At 38.2% G+C, this 22,168-nt stretch overlaps 1 protein-coding gene across 1 annotated transcript in view; it reads left to right on the forward strand.

Annotated features, from left to right (window-relative positions):
• ephb6 (eph receptor B6) overlaps positions 1 to 22,168 on the forward strand; it is an 89,364-nt gene that overhangs the window by 55,274 nt on the left and 11,922 nt on the right. The window contains 5 exon segments of the mRNA XM_020928116.2: positions 13,901 to 13,939; positions 13,942 to 14,055; positions 16,170 to 16,441; positions 17,872 to 17,953; positions 20,514 to 20,638. Coding sequence (XP_020783775.2) covers positions 13,901 to 13,939; positions 13,942 to 14,055; positions 16,170 to 16,441; positions 17,872 to 17,953; positions 20,514 to 20,638 — 632 coding nt within the window.

The following is a 22,168-nucleotide window of genomic DNA, read 5'->3' on the forward strand; positions in this document are numbered from 1 at the left end:
TACACAAATAAATCAATCATACATTATATACTGCAAATGTATTAGTTAAATTATTATAATAATTATTCTACACTTCTGCGAGCCCCTTCTATTTTGTATTTCTAGTACCAAGCTCACAGCAAATCCTCTTTTTTTGCAACAGAGATATAATCATCATCATATTTAATGTTAGAAAATAAAAATCACTAGATTGTTGTCCACTGTTATGACATGTCAATAGTGTCATGTTTTCATCCCCTCTCCCTCCCCTCTTATTTACTCTCAATCACATCGAGGAATTGGGACATGGATTAGTGGCTCTGAGTTCATTTGGACCAATATCTGTGGATGTTTCGCGTTGCGTGTGACTTCATGATGACACTGAAATATTCATGTCCACCGTGTCCCGATTTGTCATCCCCAGTGCTCCCTCTGCTGCGGCACTTCCTCGACCTAACCCAAGGCATGTTCTTGTAAAAAACTACATTTGTCAGAGGAAATATTCTAAAGAGTTTATATGAGGATCTGTGCCAAAAACTCTTCCATTATGTCTCTAACTCATAATTGTTTTATATATAGGACTGTGAGAGAAACCGAAATTGCACTTTGAATTATCACAGTTGGCAAAGAATAAAGAAGTGAACTCATATATGAATTTTTTTGTCGCAATGTCCCACAGAAATTATCAATAAAAATCATGATTAGTGGGTTTTATCAAGGACAGAAGGGAACAATATTTTGATTGTATTAAAGCACATTTGGTTTTTGAAAACATTATTAAACAAAGCTTAAACTACAAACCTACCATAACTTTTAAATAGCACTTATATGTTTTTTGTCTTGCCCTAAAATGTATAAAATTCACTATACCGCTACAAACATTCATGGGATTTTTGCATTAGTAAAACAACTGGTATTTCCTTCTTCTCTCTCATATTGACCTTGCAAGTTGTGTTTGAGCTGAATCTTAATTTAGAAAAAAAGGTGCAAGTCTAATCCCATTTGTAACAGTCCATATTTTCCAGAAAGAGCCCTATTGATGTCACGTTTTACAGTTAGTACACATGTGGGCTTCTTGTCAATGTAGAGCCTAATCATGGAGGTTAGCAGTCGATCAGATCCTTCTGCGAGCTCACTCCGGCTCAGATCGATAGGGGACAGTACTGGCTCGTGTCAGACTCAGTGATAATGAACTTGTTGACATTGATGACACCAGCAGCTATTGACTCTCATTGGACTGAATGGAAGAAAACAACTATGCGATGTGCTGTAAAGGCTGTAAAGGCTGCATGCTATCAAGGGAAACAAATCTATATTCATTAACTATACTGAAGTTTACAATAATATAGTAATTATAAACTTTGTAAATGGGTGGAGTTTGTTAACCTGATTCATCAGCCGCTTTCACTTTGTGGAAACCGTTTGACCTCGCAGCATTAGAATTTGTTCGCTTGATGGGAGGTGGGTATTTTTTTATTTAACCAATCGTTGCTATTTGGTCGTCACGTATGTAATGCACCAAATCCTGTAGGAAGAACGGCAATAACGTCTTTCCCCTTGATTAAATTCACCAAACATTCTCTTTGTTCCAGCTTTAAATCCTCGATCTCGGGCATCGTTGCCAACACAGAATGTATGACTTTGTCTACATCAGCGGTGGGAAAAGTACGGCCCGGGTGCTATATGTGGTCTTTTTAATCTGGCCCGTAGAATTTGAATAATAATAATAATGATTTTCAGTGTTTTAAAAGTCATTTCAGTAAATAGTAAATACCGTGGGAATTGAAAGGCAGATATTTTGTTGTAATGCTTGATGATTTTCAGTTATGGGATATTTCAATAACATGGGATATGTTTTCTACATATCCCATGTAATATTTTTCTCTCATGAGGTGGATTACCAAAAAATTCCATCCATCTGCTCCTGATCCGGCTCTTCCATCAAATTTTAGAACCCTTTGTGGCCCACGAGTCAAAATGTTCGCTCACCCCTGGTCTACATCCATTTCGACCGCTTTGTTTACTGTTGTCCTGTACCATAAAAGGGACCCAGACAGGCGCTTGAGTTTGACGTCATGGCTTCACAGCTCTTCGCTGATTGGCCAGTGCACGATCTACAGCTTCTGTGGTTCTTGCAAACCGTCTAGTGTATTCCGATTCCTGACCTAGTCGCTGGAGAGAAATGAAATTGAGCGGAGGCACTAGGTGGCGCCAGGAGTTTGTAGGCCTGTCACGATAAATACTTTTATCAACTTATCGTTCAATACATGACAGATAGAACAATACTTCTGGGACTTTAATCTTTATCGTGAATTATTTTTTTTCTTTTGCAATATGATAAGACTTGAAATGTAGAAGGTCAAATTATGAACTTTTATGGCTGTTGCATTCTGTTATTTATTTATTGCAGCTCATTTTTTTGTACATTTTGATCACTTTTGGGGGATAGTTCAGGTTTATGGTTTGGTTTTGATATTACCGTTTATCGTCTATATATAGTTCACCAATATATCGCATGTGTTATCGTGAAAGGCCTGGCAGTTTATAACTATGGTTCTAATGCAATAATATTCAAGGCCACAGATGCTATTGTAAGAATGCATAATAAATAAAGCAGTATGCATTCTTGTGTTTCATTTTCCATGTAAACAGGAATAGACTATGACTAAGTACAGAAAAAATCAGGACTAACTCAGAGCAGAAAAAACTTGGACCAAACCAGGACATTTTAATATTTGAATACATACATTTATTTTTATTATCATTACTTGTACTCCGTTTTGTATACCTTAATTTTCTAAGTATATTGTAATATTTTTGGTTTAAGTATATTTAACCAAAACACTTTATCTTGATGTTTCCATTCTTCTGCTTTTATACTTTGCATTTTAATGTTGGCATTTCCCCATTTCGCTCTCAATAAAGATTCTCTTATCTTATCTTTAAAACAATCCTAAACTAAAATTGCACTGAACACTGAAGATTTTGAAGTTTTAAAGGTTGTGTAAATTGAAATCAGATTGTGTTAATGTCATATTTCATGATTTAAACCGTGATCATGTTTACATTTTGCTGCTGGCTGGCTGTCCAATCAGAAAACGGATGTCAGTATGTTTTGAAAGAGACTGCTGCTGTCGTGTTTAAACCATTAAGGACACATGTTACATACTGTGGCTTTAACCGTGTCTAGTCTACTGTATTAAAATAAGCCTGTTTATGAATGTTAATGCAGCCATAGGATTATGCACTGTACATATGGCAGCTATAGGAGCTTATGGAGGGATCATGTGAACTCATAGCATCAGTGACAACAACAATAACTGACAAGAAGAGGAGATACACAGTTAGGAACATGTGTACAGATTATATTAGAGCGGGAGAGAGGGGGAGCAGAAAGAGAAAGAGAAAGAGGAGGGAGAGGGGATGAGTGAGAGATAGAGGGTAGGGGAGAGAGAGTAGGAGAGAGCAAAACAGAGGGAGAGAGTGGAAGATAGGAGAGGGAAAGAATGGAGAAGGAGGAGTGAAAGAAATTGACAAGGAGAGGAGGGATAGAGCAAGAGAGAAAGAGAGGAAGGGACAGTCGAAAGAGAGAAAGAGAGGGGAGAGAGCAAAAGAGAAGGAGGGGTGAGAGAAATAGAGAGGGACAAAGAGTGAGAGGGATGAGGTGAGGAGGGAGAGAGAGCCGGGAGAAAGAGAAGAAAGAGGATGGAGGGACAAAAGGACACAGAGAGAGAGGGAGGAGAGAGTAACAAGAGAAGAGAAGGACAGCATAGAGGGACTGGGAAGAGATAGAGTGAGAAAGTGGGAGAGGTGAGGGAGAGAAAGGAGAGAGTGGTGAGGTGAAAGAGGACAGAAAGAAAGAAAGACGGGAGAGAAGATGGGGAGAAGAGGGGCAGAGAGAGAGAGGGAGGAGAGAGTAAAAAGAGAAGAGAGTGAAGAAAGAGGACGACAGCAAAGAGGGATAGAGTAAGAGACTGGGAGAGGTGCGAGAGAAAAGGGAGAGAGTGGTAGAAAGAGAGGAAGGGTGAGCAGTGAAAAAGGAGAGCAAAAGAAGGGAGAGAAGATGGAGAAGTTAAAAGAATGGAGAGGTGGAGAAAAGCAGGAAGAGAATGAGAAGAGGAGGAGAGGATCGGGACTGGGATACAGAGAAAAGGGGGAAAGGAGAGAGAGGATGGAGAGACAAAGGGACAGGGAGAAGAGGGTCAGAGAGAGAGAGAGAGAGGGAGGAGAGAGTGAAGGAGGAGGACAGCAAAGAGAGACAGAACAGAGTGAGAGAGTGGGAGAGGTGAGGGAGAGAAAGGAGAGAGTTGTGACGGGAAAGAGACGGAGGATGAGGAGTGAAAAAGGAGAGAGAAAGAAAGAAGGAAAGAAAGATGGGGAAGTTAAAGAATGAAGAGGTGGAAAAAAGCAGGAAGAGAGGGAGAAGAGAAGAAGAGAAGAGGATCGAGACTGGGATACAGAGAAAAGTGGAAAAGGAGAGAGAGGATGGAGGGAGAAAAGGAGAGGGAGAAGAGGGACAAAGAGAGAGAGGGAGGAGAGAGTGAAGGAGGAAAGAGAGAGTAAAAAGGGACTGGGAAGAGACAGAACAGAGTGAGAGAGAGAAGACAGAGTGGGAGAAAGAGAGGGAGGGTGAGGAGTGAAAAACAAGAGGAAGAAAGAAGAAGATGGAGAAGTTTAAGAATGGAGAGGTGGAGAAAAACCAGGAAGAGAGGAATAAGAGAAAAGGAGGAGAGGATCGGGACTGGGATACAGGAAGAGAGAACGCATAAGCGAAGGAGCGGCAGAAAGAGAGAGAGAGGGAGAGGGAGGGAGATTACGCTGGGAGCCAAAAGAGGGAATGAGTGCATGAACAAGGGAACGCCATAGAAAAAAGAAATTGGGTCAGTGATCTACATTCCCAAGTATTATGTTAACGTCAAATTACTCACCAGTGTTTCTTTATCCTGTTTATTTGACCTGCCGTCTCCCATTAACTCAACACATAATCATTAGTAACTACAGTATATTATGTTGTTCATGTCATCCGCTTATGTAAATATACTTTTTAATACATTTTTCTCCCTCAAACTGTAAACAAAACCACTTTTCAATTATGAACAGTACGCAAGGGGGTTTCTAGTTAATTATTGTATCAGATTAAATTTTGTTTTTTATCAGAAAAATAAGAAAAACAGCAAGAGGAAATCCCGCGACTTACTAAAATGGTTGTAATGGCCCTTGATGATGTTAAGGCATGTCTGTGCGTTGTTAATTAATTATAAATGAGGACGAAGCATCTACTTAGCTCGGAACAAGGCGAGGGAGGGGAGGAGGGGAGGAGGAGAGGAGGGGGTTGAGGGTGAAAATGTAAGGGCAGAGGCCATGCTCTCCCGTTGGTCAGTTTAACCAGCCGGATAAAAACAAGACAAAGGGGAGTTCACTGAGGACTGAGTCTCAAGAAGTGTCATATTCACACTGCAAAAAATAATATCATATGACCACCAGTATTCTTTTTTTTTAAATATTTTGTTTTTTCAGCATTTCTGAAAAGATAAACTGTTAACACCGAACACTGAACACGACATACAGACAACAAATTAGACAAATTGCATCCTATGTTATAAATTACAATTAAATTTAAATAATGTTACAGCACACTACGTCCAGCGTATGAGTCCCATTTTGTCCAAAATTTGTAAAAGAGGTCAATTTTCTAATTAAATCCAAATGTTATTTTTCCCATTTTTCAAATTTCATTTATAATTTCTGACCAGTCTTTGATTGTTGGCGCAGTTTGTGTAATGGCCTTTTTTCCTGCCACCAGAAATATGCTAGCCAGGCAGCGCCACCTAGTGTCTCTGCTCTATTTCATTTTTCTCCAGCGACTAGATCAGGAATCGGAATACACTAGACAGTGTGCAAGAACCCCGGAAGTGCGAGTCCGGGCACCAGCCAATCAGCGAAGAGCCATATATTCTGTGTTGGCAACGATTCCCGAGCTCGAGGTTTTAAAGCTGAAACAAAGAGAATGTTTGGTGAATTTTATCAAGGAAAAAGACTTTATAGCCCTTCTTCCTACCGGACTTGGGAAAAGCTTAATATACCAGTTAGCCCCGTTAGATACGTCACGACCAAATAGCAGCAATTGGGTAAATGAAAAAAATGTACCCGCCTACCATCAAGCGAACGAATTCTAACACAAAGTGAAACCAGCTGATGAATCAGGCTAGAAGTATGCTCCAGAGATACCCATTTATTGTGTCCATGGCAGGGGTTATGACCAGTATTCTGATCGTTGAAGATGTGACTAGTTACATATATTTACTAATTGGACATTTTTTACTCTTTTCAAGATAATTTGGCTTGAAATAAGGGGAAAAAACTGCCATTATGCTATTTTCTGCTCTGTTATAATGTTTTATAATATTTTCCTCATACCGGGAGTTGTGTTTAGTTTCATTCACACATGTTTAACCCAAAAGCCTTGCATAATTTGATAAAAAATTTTGTAATACAGGAAGTGCTCCACTGTGTTTTTAAAGTCCATACACCTTCATTAGATTAGTGTGGATAATTTCAGGCCTGGAATTGCCATTGTTCTCTACAGAGCATTTTGAGCTTTGGAGCTGTGGAAAGAATAACAAACCAGAATTACTGAAACATATGTAAATGAAACAAAACACAACTCTAGGTAGTTTTTTGAGGATCTAACAACATTATAACATAGCTTAAATGTCACAAGAATCTATTTTGTGTATTATAAAAAGACAATTAAGTGCAATTTTCTTACCTCACTGGCAGATAATGTAATAGTCATGCATTACAGACTATGCTCATAAAATCCCAATTTAAACTGGGATTCAACTTGGAACATACCAGGACTGAAAAAGGACCAAACCAGGTCTACATAAAGACAGTTTGTGTGGTTACTGACCCACAGTCATGCCTAATTTAGCCTGAAAACATAAGCCTATACAGGTCCAATAGATAATAAATTTGACTTAGACCAAAATATTCAAACCCAGATAAATATTTAAAATCCTTCCTCTAGATATGAATATTTTGCAGTGTAGTGTCAGATGTGTTCTTGGACACATCTGGTAATGCACTGGCTTGTTCATTCATTCATGCATTTCTACCGCTGTGTTTTCAGTCTTAACTTCTCTCTTCAAACTCTGTCCATCCTCCATCTCCTCCTGCCCTCCTCTTCTCACCTGTTTTAAAGCTCAACCCACTGTTTCAGACAAGTGTGAACACAGAAAGCCTTTTATGTTTATTTTTTCCCCTTCTCCACGTAGTGCCTTGTGTTTTCTGGTCTCTGCAGGAGCGTCTAGCACATACACTTGGTCAGATTTAAACCTGATCTTGACAAGTTTTCATAAATATATCAACTTTGACTGAACTCTTACTGAATCATACCACAAGAGTACACAACACAACACTGCAAAAAAAAAAAAAAAAAAAAAAAAATATATATATATATATATATATATATATATATATATAGATTAATTAAAGCTGCATTGTGTACATTTTGCAGGTTATGCCGTGCCATCTGCTTGCTTTCGTAAGATTTTATTGCTTTGCTGGAATGATCTACAGATGGTATTAACTGCGTCTGTCTCCATGTAGACTGGAAAAAGTCCTTTAACATGCAATATTTAGTTTTAAATTGTTAATCGCTATAGCAACCATCCTAATTATTCATCATTCTGCAACCCATGGGGGAAAAAAATTCCGGTGAAGTCAATTTAACATGTCGACTGGTTTTCGAATGATGAAAAATTGTACAGTGGACATAGCGATAAGCAATTAAAAATATTATAGCTTCTGAATAGGAAAAAGTCTTGAAATGCCTATAGCAGGAGGCTGAAACTTATGAAAAGGTACATTTAATACCATACATTTAATACTGGATATGCCTGTAGTCAGGGGTGGATGATATTGGATTTTCTTGTGAATGCCTTGGTTGAGGTTCAAGTCTAGTATAAAATGTGAATGAATCATAATATGAACAATTACCGTAAATTCCAAACTATAAGATCCTGTGGCTAATAAAACGATGCAGCGAATATATGGACGGATTATTTGTTTGGCACATTGTCCATTCATATTGTATATACGGTCTGTGGTTTGGCAACACAGCGGATACTTGCAGCCTGAGTGTGGAAAATGCCGCTGTCTGTGCGATTAACACATGGATCTAGGGTTCACATGAAGTTGCAACACTAGCTAGAGATATTGTCAGTTCACTCAAATAGTTTATCGCCATGTGATAAAATAAGTTATAATGCTAAATGAACATTAGTGAGGGGGATACGTCTTACCCCTCTGCGTAAATGACAAGAAGAAACGTCTCAAACTGTAGTAGCCGGACATCCACTCATACCTGACTGATAGAACTAGCCCCGCTCCCGAGAGAATCTGAAATCCTCCAAGACTCTGACATGATGCAGACAGGACAGCTGCTCTTTCTGCAGGAGACATGTGCAGTAGAGCTTGGGCAGAGACAAGGGTGTTGCACCAAGGAAGGTATTTGTTTGATTATGTTTCGAACAGTTATTTTACGCTTCATACACACACTCTCCTCATGGAAAACACACGAAGAAATGTAGATGATGCAGCTTTTAAGTTAACGCCAATTGATGTGGCTGTCGAAGAACAAAACAGAGCTGCTGCACATGAACTCTGCATCAGTGAGTCCATGGTGAGACGTTGGCCTCTGCAGCGTGATGAACTGACTCACTGCAAAAAGCGATAAAAGCAGACGGCCCGAACTTGAAAACGTTCTTGAAGACGTGGACACCTGCAGGTTATATACAAGTGCGGCCTATATACGTACAATTTTAAATTTTTGTTAAAATTTAGTTGATGCGGCTTATATTCAGGTGCACTCAATAGTCTGGAAAATACGGTAAAGTGCAGGAATATTACTTTTTGTTTAATAGATTACACTGGATGTTTCTATCTTTTTTTGAAGTAGTTTTTATTGTTTTAATTTCAGATAATTTACTCAATATAAAAATGTTCTCCAAAGCAACTATTTCAATATTATAATTTTTCAGTATATCTCCTACTGTGGACTGATTTATCTATAATTATCTGTTGACACAAGCTGAACCATGCTCTCCCTGACTCTCCTCTTAGTGACCGCTGTTCCCTCTGTTGGACACAGCTAAAGGACGTCAGAATAAAAATGTCCCTGGGCCCGGAGGCAGTGCTGTGTATGGCAGAGTGTCCCACTCTGCCTGTGCTCAGGACGTCCTGTGTGCGGCGCTACCTTGACCTTTGACCCCCGAGCATAGCACTCCCAACAGTCACATTAACAACTGGCACGCTCCACAGTTTCCACAGTAAAAGAGGCGCAGCTCCTGGCTCTAATGGCTTTTTCAGGTGTGATAAAATGTGTGCAATTTACATTATTTCATGTTTTAAAAGGCTTTCTCTATTACCACATGTCGGAAATTACTAGAACACTTTTCCAGAAGAAGCATCAAGGATTAGGAACACATAACACTGTCACTATCCATGGATTTTTGAGATATGACAAATCTGGACTGCTGCCATAACAATTAACAGTTCAAAGCAAAAAAGTCCTCAAAATGGCAACCATGAACAGGAGAGAATAATGTGACTGAAATCCATATATATAGGAAATTTCTCTAATGCCTTTGGCCCGTGCTTAAATGCCAGAGGGGCAATTTGTCAGAAGTAGTGGGGCAACTCCAGTTCAGCACCCATCTCCAGATCTTCAGCTACATTCCTTTAGTAAAGCCGACGTGACCAGCTTTATGAAATCAAACTTTATGATCATGTAAAGGTAACTGTGACATAAACAGCAAAATAAAAACTACTTCATGTTTAAATTTTACTATTTTGTTTTGCTTCTAAAATGATCATGATCATATTTTTTAGTTGGTGGCACGGTGGCTGTCACCTGAGCCTTTCTGTGTGGAATTAGCATGTTTCTCCCCATGTCTCGATGGGTTTTCTCCAGGCGCTCTGGTTTCCTCCATCAACCCAAAATATGCTACATCGGTCTTCAGGAGGAATAGCTGATAGCTAAGGTCAATTAAATATCAATTAATGAACCTACCCAGGGACTACAGGTGGAAATTAGCACTGGTGCTATGACCTGGTACAATGCATGTCTTCTGTTAAGGTGAATATAAATTGTGCACTGTCTCCGTCTCATTAATATAAATACATACATTGAAAAATTGTTGTTAATGGTTATAATGTGAATTAATTGTGATAAGTGATTATTAGGAGTGTGCAAAAATATTGAAATATCGGTATATCATATCAATTAATGTGATGATACAGTATCGATATCATTGCCTGCTGTATTGATATATCCCCAAGAGTATTTTTTGGTATATTTTACAAAATTATTCTGTTGCAGCGTTACAGTTAGTTGTTTGTTTAGAGGAAGGAAAGTTGTTTATACAACACATTTGACATATTAACAGTTTCGATGATTAAACATGGGTGTGTTCCATATTAAGTTGGCACAAGAAGTGGTTTAACAAAGACTATTAGTATCACAGCCATAGGGGTGCCACGGTACATGAAAAAAAACAAACCATTTGGTTCGCTTGTCACAGTTCGGGATGTGCGCGTACCACACAGTTTACATGGTTCCCGGCTTGCACATTGTAGCCTCATGCCCGTATGTGACTTGTTTCTCTTTGACGCAATAGAAGAGGTGTGGAGGGTGGATGCTGCGCGTCACGTGTAGAAATGGCAAGTAGGAGAGAAGAGGGCTGCCAGGAGATGGAGGATGCACCCGTGTCGTTACCTCCCGAAATCACAGCCGCGCGTCAACGTAAAGGCGGCTCCACCGGCAGCTGCAGCAGGACATACACATGCAGCACTGGCTCTGTGTTTATCAATGGGAAAGACGATCAAACTTGACAGGGCCCGTTTAGCCGCTTGTATCAGATCACAGTGAAACTAAGGGCCTGGTTCCACTGCACACGTATTTCGCTCTATGCGAGCGTAAAACCTGCAACTTTTGGACACATAACTTTTAGGATGCATTGAAAGTGATTGAGCAGCACTGGAGCAGCACACCCTGCGTGTGTGTCTCCGTCAAAATACACAGAGAGCATGAATCTTTGGGTGTATTTGTGCATTTACCATCAGCACAACTTGCTCTTGAGCCATTTCTGTGTCGTGTGTAAGAGCCCAGAAAGACTGTTAATAAGTGCTTTAAAATGTACTTTTGAAATCCTCGCGTATGCTGTGGTGAGCCTGTACAGAAGGAAAATACAAGTCTGTTCAGCTTTTAGTTTCACTGTGGACTTGATACAAGTGGCTAAACGCGCCCAGTCAAGTTTGATCGTCTTTCCCCTTGACAAACACAGAGCCAGTGCTGTGCGTGTACGTCCTGCTGCAGCTGCCGGTGGAGCCGCCTTTACGTTGACACGTGGCTGTGGTTTCATGAGGTTACGCGCGTAAACGCTGACGCTTGCAGTGGAGCCAGGCCCTTGACTTTGCAGCCAAGAGTGCAATCTCACTAAACCAAGTATCCCGACTCCTGAGGAGGGTTAGGAAGGTGGTAAAATTTTTTCACCGAAGCACAACAGCTGCCTATGTCCAATAATAATGTACTCCATTCAAGTCAAGTCAAATTCAGTTTGTGCATGATTACAATACTAACTATAATTGTATAACTTTTTTAATGCTGTATCCTACATTGTGGATAATTAAACTAACATAGCATATGTTGAAGTATATTTCTGGAGATTAGAGATTAAAAAGAAAAAATTACAACAATAACCGTACCAAACTGAAAACCGCGACCTTAAACCGCAATATGAACCGTGAATTTTGTGAACCCTGCCACCCCTACACAGCCATGATTTAGCCATTATTTTTATTGAAGCATATCAAATCGACTTGAAATATATCACACTGAATTGTATTGAATCAAAAGCTCACTGTATCGAGGTATGTATCGTATCGGCAAATTCTTAATTATACCCAGCCCCTAGTGGTTATTTATAAACCGATTCATCTAGACATATCTACTCAGGAACTGAAGCAGGGAGAGTGGCCAGAGTTTTGTTTGTTTGACTGGTCACTTGTCTGGAGATTTCAGATTTGCTTTCTGTGTAAACAAAAGCATAAGACTGCAGCTGGACAAACCAATTACACACAGTAGGCAGTAATATTTTGGAATCCCTCAAGATGAACCTCAGTCCAAGTTCACTCTCAGGCCCCAGATTTCTGAATTTACACCAGATGTTAATTGTTTTCTATTTATCTAGTAGTCTGTGTAGTTCATACTCATTTCAGCATTAAAATTCCCTCATACAGCTAACCAACTTTGATGAAGCAGACACTGTTTTTCACCTGAAACTGCTATTGTTCAACAAACAAAAAGCTGGAGTCTTTGCGCCCTCTGCTGGTGTATTATAAACACAGATGCATTTGTTTACCACAGTGTTTATTCAAAGTGAAAGATCAAGGATAAGATGTCCTAAAGTAAAGGCTGAGTGCTGTAATGTAGAATATAGCTACTGCAGTGGCGTATGTGGAGGTGTTAATCTGCTGTGTAATAAACAGGTGCAGAGTATAACTTTCAACCTGTAATGCCGTTATACTCAATGCCTCAGATACTATTGTAAGTATGCATCATAAATAAAACATATGCATTCTTGTGGCTCAGCTTTCATGTCAGCACCCAGGACTAAACCAGGACAAAACCAGCTACCATCTCCCTTAGGCAAATTACTTATACACAGTAACTCCAAGAAAACAAACAAAACATGGTATAAATGGTATACAAGTCTATCTCAAGTAATTAGAATATCATGGAAATGTTCAATATTTTTTGCCATTCTTTTCAGAAAGTCAAACCCAAGTATTGTGTAGACTCATCCAATCCAATCCAATACACTTTATTTATATAGCACATGTCACAGTTTCCAAAGTGCTGCACAAATACGTACTAATAACAACAATAATAGTATAGTGATCAAATAAAATCTCAGATTTAATTATACTATGCTTAAATTAATAAAAATAAAAATAAGAGCAAAATCATAGAATAGCAATTTATACATTATATTATATATTATTATATTATAAATATCAATTTTTCTTTTATAAAGAAGCATTTTATGGACTGATGTGGTTACTGTTATGTTTTAGTTTTATTTTGTCCTCGAGTGATGTAGAAAAGAGGGAGCCACTGTCTGTGTGAATGTTCATGCATGTTCATAGAGTGAAATATTTCAAGTAATTTTCTTGAATTTTTATGATTGTGGCTTATAGATAATGAAAAAACTAAATTCACTGTCTCAGAAATTAGAATCAATCAAAAAATGATATTAGACTTCGGAAAAATATGTTAATTTCTATGGACTCAATATTGGTTATGGCTCCTTTGGCATGAATTACTGCATCAATGTGCGGTGGTGTGGATGTAGTAAGACTTTCCTGACATCGTCTCTTGTGCCATATTGGCTTCATCTGTGCTTACTGGCTATTGATGCATTTACTTCAGCCTCAGTCCACTACTTATGAAGCTCCTCCAAGTTTTTGAGTGGATTTTGTTTGACACTCCTCTGAAGGCTGCGGTCATCCTTTTGGCTGGTGCGCCTTTTCCTACCACATTTTTTTCCTCCATTCAATTTTTTTTATGAATATCCCTGGATACAGCTCTCTGTGAACAACCCGCTTCTTTGGCAAGGCACATTTATAAGTTGTATTTGTTTGGTTTAGTCTTGATGTAGACTTGGTTTGGTCCTGGTCTAGTTCTATTTTAGTCCTATGTTTAGTTCCAGGTTTAATGTGAAGTGTGAGCATCTTCTGTAATGAAAACTAAAAGGCTGCCCCAAAACACAACAGACATTATCTTACAGACAGATTAATACCTGTGAACATCACCGTGACAGATTATATTCAAGGGTCTTCTCTTTTCTGTCCACAGCGTGTCCGAGCGGATACTTCAAGCCTCTGTCTGGCCCCGCCCTTGCGCGCTGTGCCCCCCCAACAGTCGGACCAGTCTGGACGGAGCCTCTGTGTGCGAGTGTCGAAGCGGCTTCTACCGAGCGGCCAACGACGCCAACTCCTCTGCCTGCACTAGTGAGTCACCCGGAAACACTTTGAGTGATTGAAATGATGAAATTATTTTTTAAACGCACAAATTCCAAGTCACGTCTTTGACAAAGTTACTCGCAGAAAATTACAAAATCTGCAATAGTTTAGGCGGAACAAACTTAGTCACCGACTTTTGACACTTCTGGTATTACACTAAAGTAGTACAAAACTTATGTCAGCTTCCAAGAAATAAAAAGTGTTTAGTGCAAAGTTTTTTATCTGCCAGACTGTCACAAAGTTTCCTCTCTTAGTCAATTACTTTTCCAGTTCAGAGCTAAGATGTTAAACTTTTTAGCAGACGCTTTCATCTAAGTGAGGTCCACATACATTATGGATGTGCAACTGCTCATTTAATTTAGTGCTCTCTGCAGCAAGGCACCCTAGAGGTCTCACTGGTATTTTTCTTAATTTAAGTAGGACAAAATGAAGACTAAGATGGGGCTAAACGAGGTCTGAACCATGACTAAACAAAAACCAAATCAGGGCATGAGACACCACAAAACAAATCTAAAGAAGAAAATTCACTAATCCAGGTGCAAACTAGTCCATGATTGAATGAAGCTTTAACCAGGGTCAAATCAGGACAAGACCACAACAAGAGTAGGTTTTAAGTGGGACTGAACCAAGACTTTACCATAACTAGACTAGGGCTGGTATCATTAAGAAGTTGCCGATACGATACATACCTCGATACAATGAGCTTACGATTCGATACATTTAATACGATGCATTTCAAATCGAGTCGATACGATAAAAAAATAAATAAAGCCTAACTCATGGCTGTGATACGAAAAGTCTTTGTTAAACCACTTCTTGTGCAAAGTTAATATGAAACACACCCATTTTAATCATCAAAACAGTGAAAATGACCAAGGTGTGGCATAAAAAGGTTTCTTTCCTCCAAACAAGCACCAAACTGTAGCGCTATAACAAAATAATTTAGTAAAATACACCAAAAAATACTCTTGGCAATATATCTATACAGCAGCCCATGATAACGATACTGTATAATCACAGTAAACAATAACATATATCGATAACCATAATTCTAAATCAGGATCTGTACCAACCAATTAAATCCACACCAGCACTAAGTAAAAGTAAATGGATTAAACCAGGTTTTACCAGCGTTAATGAAAATGGAAATATGGATCTAAACTAGCATTTAACCAAGAGTAACCCAAGATTTAGCCAGGACTAATCCAGGGATAATGCAGGGCTAAACCAGGACTCAACCACAAATAAACCAAGCAACACAAAGCAAATGTAAATTTTAGTCAGAAAAAAAAAACAATGAGTCAGAAAAAAAACCACTGAGTCAGAGAAAAAAAAGCAAACACCCAGAAATAAACCAGGATTAAACCAGGTCTAAGATAGTACTATTAATATGGACATACCATATCTAAACTACAAATTAAACTGGAATAACCCAAGATTTGTATAAACCAGATCTAAACCAGGACTAAACCAATATTAAACCTGGTTTAAAACAAATCTAAGACAGACCTAAAACAGAATTAAACCAGGATTAACCCAGGACTAAACCAGGTCTAAACCAAGTCTAAACTTGTACTATTATTATGGACATAACCATATCTAAATCACAAATTAACCTGGAATAACCCAAGATTAAACCAGATCTAAACCAGGACTAAACCAGTATTAAAAATGGTATAAAACAGATCTAAACCAGGATTAATCCAGGCCTAAACCAGGACTAAACCAGTATGAAACCTGGTATAAAACAGAACTAAGACAGATCTAAACCAGGACTAAAGCAGGACTAAACCAGGTCTAAACTTGTACTATTGCTATGGACATAACCATATCTAAACAATGAATTAACTAGGAATAATGCAAGATTAAACCTTGTGTAAACCAGATCTAAACCAGGACTAAACCAGTATTAAACCTGGTATAAAACAGATCTAAGCCAAACCTAAGACATAATTAATCCAGAACTAAACCAGGTCTAAACCAGGTCTAAACCAGGGCTAAACCAGATCTAAACCAGGTCTAAACCACGTCTAAACCACGTCTAAAACATTCCTATCAACATGATGTAAGTTCATTTGTCAAAACTTCTGCTTTGCCTGCAGCTCCTCCCTCTGCCCCCGTGGCCCTGACCTGGGAATACGAGAGCGGTGATGGAGGCGTGTCTCTGAGGTGGCGCCCCCCGCTGGACATGGGCGGTCGCAGCGAGGTGTGGTATGGCGTGGTGTGTCGGATCTGCCCCTCGCCTACAATTTCTAACCCTGCCCTTTGCTCCTGGTGTGGGGAGGGGGTCACGTTCAGCCCCTCTCAGACCAACCTGAAGCAGACCAAAGTCACGCTCAACAACCTGCTCACCCGAGTCACCTATCTCATACAGGTACAACACACCACACTGTAAGGAAGAAAAAAATAACTCTATACATTATTTTTACATTAATAAGTAAAAATACTAACACTGGAGCTGAAAAAACTGAACAGTGGTACAGTTTTTTGTACAGTTCAGTTCATAATTTTGGCCTCATATATACATATTTTTGTATTTTTTAATGATTATTTAGTATTTTTGCTTTTTGTGATTTTTTTTTTCTTGTGAGATCTTATCCCTTCCCTAGAATTCACTTTTTAGACAAAGAATATACGTATATGTTAAACAGAGGTGTGCATTGCCTTGAGTTTGATGATTTGCATGTCACGATTCAATATATCCTGATATTAAAACATTAAATGATGCGATTTATCAATAATTACTTCTAATAAAACTATAATTACTTACAAATAATTACTTCTAATAAAACTGTCAACTACACCTTCAGGAGAACACAGTATTTATTTATTTTTTAAAATCATGAGAACAGTGAATGTAACTAATACATTTTTGTGAAAAATATTATTTTAAATATCAATTCAGATACATTTTGAATTGATTCGAGAATTAAGTATGACGATATATCACTGAATTGATTTTTTCTTACACCCCTAATGTTAAATGAAGTGTATCTTGATTAAGAATTGTGCTGATTCTACCAAACCACGTCAATTTTATTTATTTTTTTCTTATCTGGAATGTTCCACAGTAAGGCATTAAACAAGCATGCATTTACAGGTGTATTTATTTGTCAAAATTTTTTTGAAAAACTCTATAAACTCAATAAATCCTACCTGTAACTTACCCTTGTCGTGTTACATGGTTGTCGCTTGGATATAGATATGGTTAATGCCATATTATGGAACATTTTAGGCAAAGTAATAGTATCTCCATGAGGTGGCATAGTCTCCACCACAACATTTACATGTAACCTGGTAGTTTGTAATTTTCCCCCCTCAGCTTTTATACATGTGGCTTGTCCAGTTGTTCAACACAGTGTCAACCTGTTTTTTCACACATTTCCTGGAAAAGGGGAGGAGAGGATCGTGTTTTTTTTCCTCACACAGCTCAAATACATAGTTTTTAAGTGGCCATACTGTCTAAAAGATTAAACTGAGTAAGATCTTTAGCCTGTACTGCAAAATTAGTACATTAAAAATATTTGTCTAATCTGGTTTGTTTTGTATATAGTATATGTTTTGTGTATTCACTGGTTTAAGATGGGACATAACCACAAGCCTATTGATTTTTGCCCACCCCTGCACTATAACCTATGTTTTATATTTTATTCATAAAGGACAGATATTTCTTCATGTCGTAGTATTTCCTGAACAGCTGACAGAGCAGAGGCCGTCCGTGCGTCTGCTTCTTCAAACACTGCGGCGCATTAAAGTAAATAAAAGGCTTTGGATTTCACGTGCGTGTGCTGTGTTTACTGACAGGTGCAGGCTATGAACGAGGTGTCTGCTCTCAGTCCTTTTCCAGCTCGATACACAAGCATCAATTTCACCACCAGTCAGTCAGGTGGGTACAACAAAAGCAGCAACACAACACGAGGCCAGTGAGATGAAAGGCAAAACAATGTACACTGTAAAAAGACATGTTAAACTAGATGTATTCATGTACGGTCCGCTGGGTGCGAGTATACTGTAAAAATACAACAAAATAACACAAAATCAAAGACAAAACAATGTACACAAGAAATACAGTGTGTCAGGAGGGCTCAGGTACACTGAAAATATACAAAAATACAAAACAACAGGGCGATGAAAGATGTGGAAGCTCAAAAAACAATGTACACTGCGAAAAAGATACTTAAGATGATACATAAAACTAGATTTATTGATTTTTTTCATTTATATTGGCTCTGTATTCGGCCAAACGTGAAGATTTTTGCAGTAAAAATTACCTTCATTACCTTATTTTTATCTTATTGCAATAGGGAATTATGCAACAAGGCCAGCGAAATATTTTAAAAACTTTTTCAGCTTAAACGTATAGCCAAAAACAACGTACACTGCAAAAAAGATACTTAAGATGATACATAAAACTAGATTTATTGATTTTATTCATTTATATTGGCTCTGTATTTGGTCAAACATGAAGATTTTTGCAGTAAAAATGACCTTCATTACCTTATTTTTATCTTATTGCTATAGGGAATTATGCAACAAGACCATTGAAATATTTTAAAAACTTTTTCAGCTTAAACATATAGCCATTTTCACCCAGACGTATAACTCATTATATTTACATTGTTTTACTTAATGTGCGAGACCAGACTGAGCTCTGTTTAACTTTTATTTATGCTCTACTAATTATTCCCTGGAGCTCTGTAACATCGCCCCCATGTGGACATTTGCATACTGCTGCTGCTCAAAATCTTTCCAGCACCGTGAAGTTTCAAGTTTCTTGTGCATAAATTGACAATCCCTTTTGGTTAAAAAAAAAATGTGTATGAAAAACCTGTACTGCCTTATTTATCAGTCTTGTATACAACTCCTGGGTCTTATTAAGTTAACCTTGGAAGAAAATAATTGGCATGTAATCTCATACTACCTCCTAAAAACATCTCCTAACGAAGAATTTGACACGTTTTTTCATTACGCATAAAATCAAGAGTAGGCAGACCTCCACCCCGCAGGAGCACTGGAGGTTGTGTGGAGAAATGGATGCTGATCACACACGTATTTTGGAGTTGCCTGAAAATTAGGGTACATCGGGAACAATTAAACGCAGCCTTAACTAGTATTCTGGGTTATGGAATTCCAACCACTTGTCTTGTGATGTATCTGGGAAATATATCAGATGTAGTGAGGAAGCATGACATGTATCTGACAAAAATTGTTCTAGCTGTGTCTATAAAATGGAATTACAAAGAGTTGGTTGCAACCAGATCCACCCGCACAACGAGACTGGATCAGGATTGTGGAGAGTATTTCAGTGATGGAAAGAATAACATATAATCTTAACCCTTGCATACTAGTCGGCTCAAATTTGACTCGTTTTGACATTCAAGAGTAGTAAAAATACGGTAAGCATCATTCTTTTATCCTGATATTTGATGACTTCTAAATTTTGCCAAAATAGACAAAAATTAAGTTTTTGTCTGAGGCTGGTTCAGGTTTAATCCTGTTGAGATGGATTTTAGATCTATCAGTGCGGATCAAATGAAGGAAAATGGAAGTTTTTGAAATCTTGAAACTGTGAAATTGTACAGATCGTTTGTGTATATTTTTTTTATGGGACAGTGTTGACAGAGTTCAAGAGTTCACTGTTTTGAGATTCCCCCATGTCCCAGGTTTCCAGAAATAGACACTTGTTGGTTTTTGAAGGGGAAAAGGGGGAATCTCAAAACAGTGAAAGGAGTGATTATCCTGGAGCACAAGTCAGAACACAAGTCAATCAAGGGGGAGAGAGAGCTTTTCTTCTTAGTTTGTTTTCACTTAGGACACCGCAGTTGTCTTAAACATGCAAAAGAAGAAAGATGAAGAAGAAAATGTGAAAAATATGCTCTTTCTGCTCTTTGAAACATTATATTTATTAATGTGGGACAGTCAATTTAGACATTCTAAATAGATATGTTGTTCAAAATTTGGCATAGACACTTACTATGAGGGAATTCTTGGTCCGGGTCAAATTTAACCCAAACCATATAGTGAAGGCTTAAGAACAGTTTGTAAAGGTTAAACTGAAAGGGTATAAATATGATGAGCAATGGGAAAAGTGGAATACATTCATAAATGACACCAGTAAAACAACATCATACATTAAAGTGTCATGACCAAATGCATTTTTAGATAAGAACCCGTAACTCCAAACTGTTGTTACATTGTTTTTGAGTTATATTGTTTTTTGTATAGTTTGAAATGTTACCAATAAAAGCAAAGTACCAAAAAAAAAAAAGATCACCTAACATTTTAATATTCATTAATTGCCCAAAAGGAAAATGCCATAAAATAAACTGCAGCATCAGAAGACATTGAGTTAATTGTGTTAATTCAAGTAATTATTTATTTATTTTTTTTTCTGTGATAAAGGCCTCCAGTTCAGCATTGACTTTCTCCCTATGCTTCCTCCACAGTCCCCAGTATAGTTCCCATGATGCACCAGCTGAGCCGCGCCCCAGACTCCATCACTCTGTCCTGGCCTCAGCCCGACCGGCCCAATGGAGACATCATGGAGTACCAGCTCCGCTACTTCGACAAGGTGAGGGGGAAAGTTCTTGGCTCGTACTTGAGGGAAGAAATTGAGAACCACTTGACTAGATGATACAAAATTAGAAAAAGAAACTGTTTTGTAATACACACCTCCATATATTTTTATATTGTTGGTTTTCATGAAATGTTGGTGATCTAAGGACTCATCCTTTTTTACTTCTACTTTTGTAGAAGTAAAAAAAAAAAAAAACACAAAAGAATGCAAAATAATAGATACAGAACTGTAGCAAAAAGCACAACTAAACAATTAAGGTACAAAAATGGTCACATTAATTCTAAGTAGTTCAAATGGCGTGTAAACTCTCTAGTGCAGTTTAACTTTCTTGAAATTGTTATTCTGTGATCGTGGACATGGGCGTGTGCAGGAATGTGGGTAAACAAATCTGCCTCATGCTGCTTTGTATTTTTCCCTCTCTCTCTCTCTCTCTCTCTCTCTCTCTCTCTCCTTCTCTCTCTCACTCCCCTTCTCTCCTCTATCCCTTTCAGTCCTTTCTTTCTCTCTCTCTCCCTTTCTTTTTCTCCCTCCCCTACTCATTTTCTCTCTCTCTTTCTCCTCTCTCCTTCTCTCTTTCTGTCTCCCTTTCTCTCTCTCTTTCTGTCTCCCTTTCTCTCTCTCTCTCTCACCCTCCCTTTCTCTCCCTCTCTCTCCCTTTCTCTCTTTCTCTTTCTCTCCTCTCTTTCTCTCTCTCTCTCTCTGAGCTCTGGTCACTGGGCTAAAGAAACCTCAGGGTCACTGTGGGTCACTCCTGTCAGCTCCATAAAACACTTCAAAATGACACACTTAATTATTTAGACAGTTAATGACAGGATATCAGTATAAGTATATTTAATCAACCAACTTCTTATGAACTTTATATTAAAGGTGCACTGTGTAACTTTTCTGGTGGTGGATATGCTTGCTTGTTTCTAAGGTGATATTTTGTGATATTTTATGTAGCATTTATCCTAACAGGTGTTTTTATTGATTTGAAAAACCATGCATTCTAACTGTAAGCAATGCCGCCTCTTCACAGATCTGACCTATAAGTTGGAGTTCTTTCCTGTTTGTCTCTTTAGAGATAGATACTGTATGTGTAATAGCACACTGTGGAATATTCCTGGTAAAGCCATAGCATCTCCATGGAGACGACAAATTGACGTACGCTCTACCAGTAAGGTTACTTAGCGCACCTTTATTACCACAATTTTTAGTAATTAAACATTCAGGGACGAGTAAATAAAATAGTTTGAGTAGTTATTATTGTAAAATCAAGTAGGAAAATTCCAAACAAAGTGCAGAAGTTTTACCAGAACAATTCAACTATCTGTTAGATCTACCGTGACTAGAAAATGCTCACGTGTTCAAAAGTGTAATGGGATATCTGATGGGGGTTGTGTTTTCACGATACAAAACTCCATTTTGATTCTAAGTAAAAATCTTGATACTTGATACTGATTTTGCTACAAAATGCAAATAAGTAGTTTTTTTTAAATCACCTCATGGCCTTGTTCTAGTTCTGATACAAATCAATTCAAGACA

This window comes from Boleophthalmus pectinirostris, unplaced genomic scaffold (assembly GCF_026225935.1).
Source record: "Boleophthalmus pectinirostris isolate CB_2022bp ecotype Guang Dong unplaced genomic scaffold, ASM2622593v1 HiC_scaffold_6, whole genome shotgun sequence".
NCBI lineage: Eukaryota > Metazoa > Chordata > Actinopteri > Gobiiformes > Gobiidae > Boleophthalmus > Boleophthalmus pectinirostris.